This window comes from Nymphaea colorata, chromosome 2, assembly GCF_008831285.2.
Source record: "Nymphaea colorata isolate Beijing-Zhang1983 chromosome 2, ASM883128v2, whole genome shotgun sequence".
Taxonomy (NCBI): Eukaryota; Viridiplantae; Streptophyta; class Magnoliopsida; order Nymphaeales; family Nymphaeaceae; genus Nymphaea; species Nymphaea colorata.
This window is the reverse complement of record NC_045139.1, coordinates 35,775,288-35,783,405: the sequence shown is the minus strand read 5'-3', so window position 1 is coordinate 35,783,405 and position 8,118 is coordinate 35,775,288. Positions and strand designations below refer to the sequence as shown.

At 42.9% G+C, this 8,118-nt stretch overlaps 1 protein-coding gene across 2 annotated transcripts; it reads left to right on the top strand.

Moving 5' to 3' along the window:
* Positions 1 to 559: 559 nt before the first annotated feature.
* On the top strand, positions 560 to 5,435 carry LOC116248724 (probable inactive patatin-like protein 9). 2 transcript variants are annotated; one of them, XM_031621673.2, is made up of 2 exons: positions 560 to 1,815; positions 5,019 to 5,435. In XM_031621673.2, the coding sequence occupies exons 1-2, from the start codon at positions 871 to 873 to the stop codon at positions 5,313 to 5,315; spliced, it is 1,242 nt and encodes a 413-aa protein (XP_031477533.1). In that variant the 5' UTR covers positions 560 to 870; the 3' UTR covers positions 5,316 to 5,435. The 2 variants fall into 2 exon arrangements, with proteins under 2 accessions (XP_031477533.1, XP_031477534.1); XM_031621674.2 differs by having other exon boundaries at positions 561 to 1,815; positions 5,040 to 5,435.
* Positions 5,436 to 8,118: the final 2,683 nt, after the last annotated feature.

Here is an 8,118-nt window from a genome sequence, read left to right as displayed (position 1 = left end):
ATGCCAAATATTAAGAGGGGTATAGAAATATTTCATATTAGGTCTTCTATTTTTCTGGATTTTCCAGATGAGGCAGCATTTTTGCTGAGAACTGCGAATTAAAAATCTAGAAAAGGAGGCTTTCTATAAAGGCAGAGGTATTTTTTTCAACGGTAAAAAAATTGAAAACAAATAAAGAAATAAATTGCATTCATTTTTTAACGTTCAAATTTAACAAGACGTTCATTTTTTTTATCAACCAGCAAGAAGCACGCGCTCCTAAGGATTTTCAACTTACACGTTGAAAAAGTAAAGTAAGCTTCAATTAATTTTACAAAATATTTTGAGAACACGGAATCAGGAATTAACGAGAAACGAGCTATTGGACCAAAACACAAAAAAAGTGAGATCAGTTTCTGAAATTATTCCTAAATGTGGGTTCTTAAGTGAAATTTTCCTGAAAAAACTATTCTAACACTGTCACCTGAAAAAAAGAAAAAAACAAAAGGAAAAATAAAAGGTGAAAGAGAGAGAGAGTGATCGTCCCACCTGACCCTGTCATGCATAAAACCCGGAGCTCGGCTGTGTTAATTGCTAAACTAAGACAAGCTCTTCTTTGTTCTTTCTTCCCTGCTCTTCTTTTTTCACCAACACCCAACCAGGAGAAGAGAGAGAGAGAGAGAGAGAGAGAGAGAGAGGATGTTGGCATCCATGGCGGAGCAATGTCTGAACATCAAGAGGCGAGACATTTGCTGTTTGAGTGACTTCCCTAACGGCATCCACTGAAACCCAAAAGGAAACCCATCACTCCCTCTTCATTTCTCGTGAATTTTCTTTCTTCTGTGGTTCTTGTTTCCGCCATTTTCTTGACAAGAGAAATTGCTTGGGAGAATGGAAGGGAAAGAAGAGCTCAGCAGAGTAATCACCTACTCCATCTTCTCCGAGCTGGAGAAGAAATGGCTCGCCGGACGCCTGGACTCCGACCGCGTGCGGATCCTCTGCATTGACGGCGGAGGCCTTCGGGCCATTGCCGCTGGCCGGGCGCTCGTCCACCTCGAGCAGCGGCTCCGCGCCGACAGCGGGGACGATGGCGCGCGGATCGCAGATTACTTCGACGTCGTCGCCGGGACGGGGATCGGCGGGGTGCTGGCGGCGATGATCGTCGCGGACGGCGGCGGAGGGAGGCCGATGTTCGCGGCCGAGGAGGCGGTGAGGACGCTGGCGGAGGGGCTGGGGGAGGTTTTCCGGCCGGAAGGGTTCTTCCGGAGGGGGAGATCCGGCCGCCGGTTTGATCGGTTTCTGAGGGAGGTGTTCACGAGGGATGGGAGGGCGCTGACGCTCAGAGACACGGTGAAGCCGGTCCTGGTGCCCTGCTACGACCTCCGAAGCGGCGCGCCGTTCGTGTTCTCCCGAGCCGACGCTGCCGAGTCGGCGAGCTTCGACTTCGAGATGTGGCGGGTGTGTCGGGCGACCGCCGCGACGCCGGGATCGCTGGGCCCGGTGCGGCTCGAGTCCGTCGATGGCCGGACGGCATGCGCGGCCGTCGACGGCGGGCTCGTTATGAACAATCCCTCGGCCGCAGCCGTCACGCACGTGCTGCACAACAAGCGCGACTTTCCGAGCGTCGACGGCGTCGGCGACCTGCTGCTGCTCTCCGTCGGTTGTGGCCCTGTCCGGCGATCTCCGGCCGCCGGCGGAGCGAGCCGCCGGTGGTGGCGAGGAGGAGTTTGGTCCAAGCCGGTGGTGGAGATCGTGATGGATGGCGTGTCCGACACGGTGGACCAGGTGATCGGTAACGCCTTCTCTTGGAACCGATCCAATTACCTCCGGATCCAGGTAACCATTCTACTTCTTCTTCTTCTTTCTCCTTCCCACTTCTGTTCTTATTTTGTTTTCAATAATCTGTTAACTGGAATATCTTTAACAGTCAAGCCCTATCACTTAGAGGGCGGCACGTAGACGAACAACGTAAAAATCTGACTTTCTTTGTCTTTGAAAAGAGTAGGACTGAAAATTTTCAGTCTTTGGAAGAAAATATAAAAAAGTTTATCCGGATAAATAGAAAACTGTTTATCTCTGCAAATTTTCTCTATAACAAAAGAAAAATGGTATTCTTAAAAAAGTATATATTTTGAAAATTATCGTGCCTTTTCTAGCTGCTTGGGCTTTTAAAAGTATAGCAAGTTGAAAATGGAAACAAGTAACAGTTTATAAATGGGTCGGTATTTAACATCGAGGAGCATAGCTCAAGCGGGCAGCTGTGTATCTGGTTTGACTAGTAGAGGGCTATGTTTCTCTACTTAAAAAGAAGGTGGGTTTCTACTCTACGTGCAAGTTGAAACAGTTGAATGTCTTATTGTTAGTGCTGATTTAGCTCTAAACCCTATTATTAAGGGAAAGAGAGGAGACTTTGGCTCTCGTTCAAGCGGTAGAATAACCTTCCTGCTCACCAAAAAATACATGGACATTTCGCACTAGCAAAATCATGCATCTCATTGATCGTTTACGTTCGCTTAGGAACTTGGTAACCCTAACGGATCCAGAAAAGTGGGATATAATTTAGGTGGACTCGAGTAAGATCCACCAAGCAACCAAATCAGAACTTGGGTCTTCGTTTTTATGGATTCAGATCTAGAAGCCCCAACCGGCGGGAGTCATTAGGCAATGGGATGTTTCTCAGACCTCCATTAGCAGCAACTGGCTTATGGGACACCTGAATCAAATGGAGAACCTATATCCGATCCCTTGGGAAGGGGCTGAACCCTACCCAATTGTGACTGCATCAACTTATCGATTCATTTTCCATTCTTTTTCCTGCAAGCTGAGGTGTGGGTATATTTTTAGCTAGAATCCTAAGAGCTGCACTTTGAGGATTGCGCTCTTGACTTTGGCCACTTGAATTTATTGAATAATCTGAAAAGGAGGAACGGCAAAGTTGCAGCCCTCAAATAGTTAATGGGAAAGCAGGCTTATCAGCAAGACTGCTTTACGTTTGCAACGCTTAAAAAAAAAGGCGTTGGTGGTTTGTCCTTGCGGTATCAATTTTGGGTGGCTTTCGTTGTTAATGCGTTGTGGACGCCTTTATCAAAAGCAGGCTGTCAGTCTCAGAATGCTTTGGAAAAGGAGAGGAAGGTCCAATAGAAGAATAAGCTTTTCCTATGGAAAATCAGCTATAGCCTTAGAGTACTCAAATCTCTATTTGAAACTCATGTACCAAGCTACGCGTGGTCCGATGTGATCATATTCATGTGTTTAATATAGTCCATTTAGTAGGAAACGCATGGTGGAAGCGGGTATTTTTGTGCTATCTTTGAAGACGCTAAAATTATTTTCGGAACCTGATTGTCGGGTGAAATCTGTTTTAAAAAAATATATATATATATATTGTATTTTGATGGGAAAATCAGATTTTTTAACACGGTTTTAGTGTCATCAATGTGGTAGTTTAATAGCTCTGGAGGCGCACAATTCATGGAGAAGCTAGGACATATTTTATTTGTATGATTTAGACGTGCAGTGATTTAGATGGATCAATGGTAGATTGGCATCAATAGTAATGGAATGTTTGTGTCTGAAGATGCCAAACGCCCACTCTAAAAGGTGGAAAAAAGGTTTCATGGTTACAGTTTCTGTGAAGGATCTTCTACCACACGCCGGTGGAAAGTAGGTGACAAGTGTGCGTTGTGAAGTCTCTGAATCAAGTTTCGACTTTGGCATACGGCATGCGAGCTTGTCTTGAAGCTCGAAGATAACTCAGGCACTACTTCTTAGGTTTTGGTTCATTAAGTGGTCCGGTGGTTGAAGGTTCCCCTAGGCAATGGTATTGGTACCGTGCAATTTTGCTATTTTTTTCACATTCTGTTCTGCAATTTGACGATATCTGCGTAATCTAGATCTTCATTTTAGTGAGATGCTCACCATCAAATCCTTCATTTATACAATATCAAGTGTTCGAAAAATTAAAAAATCAACACCTGTATAGTTATGAGCCTTAAAAGTCCGTAATTAGAGTTTATTTTCCTAAGGAAAGGGCCACATCTGTCGGATCGGCCAACATGCTCCTACATATCTATATGTATAAAAAGAGAGAGAGTCTTTCATTTGGTCTTTTATCACATACGTGCTCCACATTACTCTTTCAAATTTCAATGCTTAGTTCTTTGGGTTGCCTCAGTCTGCTTCATGCTCACCACGTCCCAGTTAACAATAACTCCACCTTCAAAGCCGGTGGTGGTCCAAAAGCTTCACGCCAAACCATGGGCTGTGAAATCCGCTAGAACTTCATGATTGAGAACAAATAATATACAAATTTTCGTGCTTTTGGGATGTCGTAATATATGGTGCTTACGTGGGGCTTTTCTAAACCTGCGTTCAGCTTAAAATAGGCAATTAAGAAACCAAGGTACGCAGTCTCTTCCTGCGGTGGTATATGAGCATTCTGCTCTTATTCCGATGATTTATATGGGCGAGATAGGCGAACTGATAATAATTTTTTGATTGGCGATGTCCCACCTAATGGAGTATATAACTAGAAGCAAGAGTGCCAAATTTTAAATTGCAGTCTTCTTAGACAAAGTTCCAGTCGTTCACCATACGTTCCGTCATTTCTATTCTAGCGCAGAACTTTAATTTATACAGACTCGTCTTCAAGTGCCTATTAGCTATAGTATTTTTTAACCTTTTGACACTAATAATAGTTGAAATGCTTTACTAGAACACAAAATCGCGCATGTACATGAACATGCTCTAAAGGCACACCATTCAGACGTACAAAGCTTCAGGTTTTCTTTGACTATCAAACTGTGTATAATGTCCTGCTACTAGTGGTGTTTAACTGTAATTTTGATTTAACTACTGTTTCTTACACCATTTGGTCGTGGTACTGATGGGAGAATTAATCTAATTTTAAATTGTCATGTATCACGTTGTTTAGTATTCCATTAGATCTTAATGGTGAGGTGAGTGGTGTTCCTTGATTTGGTGTGATTATGTTGTCTATTACTCCAATATTTGTTCGTAATAGCAGAAAATTAAAGCAGCGATCGCTCGCTGTCATGCAGGCTAATGGGTTCCTGACTAAAGATATGGAGGCAGTAATGGAAGATTCATCTACCAAAGGAGCTGCTGCACTAATGGCTGCAGGGGAAAGGATGCTGAAGGAGAAGGCAGTGGAGTCTTTGCCATTCGGAGGGAAGCGCGTCTTAGCAGAGACAAACGGCCAGCTTCTGGATAAGTTTGCGCACTCTCTTGTCGAATCTTCGCGCAATAAGCTCATAAGCAGTCCTTCTAAGCTCCCAGGATACCAATGTACAGAAGAAGCTTTACAGTTCCTGTGAGATGTTCTTAACTTGTGTCAATTTCTATTAAGCCAACTCCAAACCACGCTTTGTTGGTGGTTGCAGTCTTGTGTGCTACTAAATTATAATGAACTAAAGCATACAACTGTGCTCTCTCTCTCTCTCTCTCTCTCTCTCTCTCTCAAGTTACATCTCATGGATCACATGGACATGACTACTTGATGACGTCCAACGGGGCATGAAAGGTTATTTTCGTGCCATGTGAACGGCGTCGAAAGCACATGATATGAGGCTTCGGAAGAGAGACTACCATTACTGTTATTCACATTAGAGAACAGATATTTCTTTCATCGAAACCAATACAGGGCCCTACTTGTCTGGCAAGAGCAACTTGTTAGCGCCATTAATGACCAGGCTGAAAGGACATCACAAGGGCCTTAAGATCAAAAGGTTGAGCATGCTCTTCAGTTGTCCGGAGAGAACTCGAGGGTCTACTAACCAACGAAAGACCTGCTGATGTAGTATCAGCGGCAGCACAATCTTTCCACTTCGAGTTTGGTGAGAGCCTATACAAGACTATGCACAATGCCCCTCCAAATGTTAATGTTTACGTTCTCTTAACCAAATTCAACTGCATAAATGTGATCTACATGGTTGATCAATTACTACCGACCTTCAAGCCACGCTTTTTCAATGTGAAAATATGTTTTCTTTAAAATAACTAAATTTGCCATTTTTTTAAAGCTTTTTTCCTTGAAATGTTACAAAATCCTCCTTCAAGATATCACTTCTGATGCTTCAAACATCGACCATTAGCAAAACAACCGTTTGGATCATGTGTATTAGGTATGGAGTTAAAACAAACCTATAGGAACTTTGAGATGTAGAAGGGGGATTTAGTCTTGTTTTTCACTGGATCCCCATTAAGATTCTCCTTTGTCTCAGTAAAAAATAATAATAATAATAATGAAGGACACTACTTAGGTTGCTACCAACTTGCTGCTTGAAAGGTCAATTTGCAGAAACTAATGCTCTTAATGATTCCACTCTCACGGGCTTGTTTATGTACCAATTGGTACTGAATGGGACCTACCAGCATCAATTGGGGAACCAGGCTACTGGATCTCCGCGATGGTAGCTGGAATGAACTTTGGATGAATGACAAATTGGCATTTGCAGATCCATATCAAAAACAGGACTGCCACTGCCACCACAGTCAGTATTTAAGATGGACGGAGAAGATGATTGATCGAGCGACAGGGGACAACTGTTCACTGTTTCTGGGCGGCAAGGAAAATGTGGAAGGAAGAAACTTCTTGCTGAAAGAGTGAAAAGATAAAAGCTGTAAGAATTTGATATCTCCTACAGGAAAAAATAGCTAAGAAGTTCTGAAAAGTCGGTTAGTACCTGTTCTTGAAAGTTTTACCAATTGGGGATTTACCATCTATCCAATTGAATTGGCTATTGAATGCAGGCAGACATAGAGGGCCAGGGGCCATTAATGTTACCCTGTTCTGGTTCTGCAGGTTTTGCTTCCTGCACTAAATTATGGTCTGAATGATTGAGTGCTGATTCTGGCTAAGAGCTGCCATCTGGTTTAATCCTTCTTCCATTATTAGTTCACGTATAGGCTATATTGCATTTGCTGTCATTGGATTCCTCAGAAGATTAGTACATGCAACAAAGTGGCAATCATAATTTTCGGAAGTGGTTTGCTTCTCTGTAGAACACTCTGACAAGAAAGATGGTCTCTGCAGCAAAATTGCCATGCTTTCCTCCCCTGCCCCAGGGTCGAAGGCTGTGTCGGCTTATGTGCATGGGGATCGAACCAGTGACTGGCCACCTAGCAGTAGTTGATCTGACCAGTTACGCCCAAGCCATTGAGGCAAGGAAAAGCGTAGAGAATTCATTTCTCATTTGCTATAAGCTTGATCCCCTGTTTGATGAAAGATTATGTAAAAGAAGGAAATTTCTAAGTTGATTCTTTGATGCTAAATTGGAGAACATAAGCAGGTCGGACTCTGGTTTGGTCTAAGAATTATTACTTCATATGAGTCAGATGGGATGATTTGTCCTGATAATGAAGCATGGTGGTCCGAGCTCCTCTCAAGAAAAGGGCCCACTGAACAATCTGGTCCTTGGAAAACAGTAGGCATGCCTGTGTAGAAACTATTCTCTCTCTCTCTCTCTCTCTCTCTCCCTCTCTCTCTCTTTATCTATCTATACATATATATTACATGAACGGAAAATGAATCATTTTCCATGCCAAAAGACAGATGGTTGGCAATTATTTATGATGACACTGTTGATGATGGAAAAGTCCTCCACAACGGTGAATGGAACTCTTCTTTTTTCTTTGGTATGATCATAGAAGCTCTGAAAATCATTCCACTTAAAAGGCTAACCAGCTAAGGATAGAGAACATTGAGAGTTCAATATCCAAGATATACATCTCCCCTTTTGAAACAGAAAATGAGGATCAAATGTTTCATTTGATCGAGTGGAAGGTGTTATCTCTGAACACAGTTCTGCATGATGATCAAGACGTGAAGATTGGTGAAGCCAGGGTATTTCTGCAGGAACTTGCAAATGTTTCATTTGGTCAATTGGAAGCTTCGTTCTCTAAGGAACACAGTTTTGCAAGACGATCAAAATGTGAACGGTTTTGAAGTCAGTAAGGAAATTTTGCATTTCTGCAGGAACTTATTGCTAAAGATGATGGCGCCTCCCAATCTGAAACCAATGCATGAGCGTTACGGATCACAGCGCATTATATATTTGCATTGCATATCAGTTACCAAATGGGATGAATAAAGTGGTCTATGGAGTGTTTGATTCTGCA

Excerpts from the sequence above, each read along its gene's own strand:
- LOC116248724 (XM_031621673.2), top strand. The coding sequence starts at position 871 with ATGGAAGGGAAAGAAGAGCTCAGCAGAGTAATCACCTACTCCATCTTC. Across the intron at positions 1,816-5,018 it reads CCAATTACCTCCGGATCCAG|CGATCGCTCGCTGTCATGCA; the intron begins GTAACCATTCTA and ends AAATTAAAGCAG.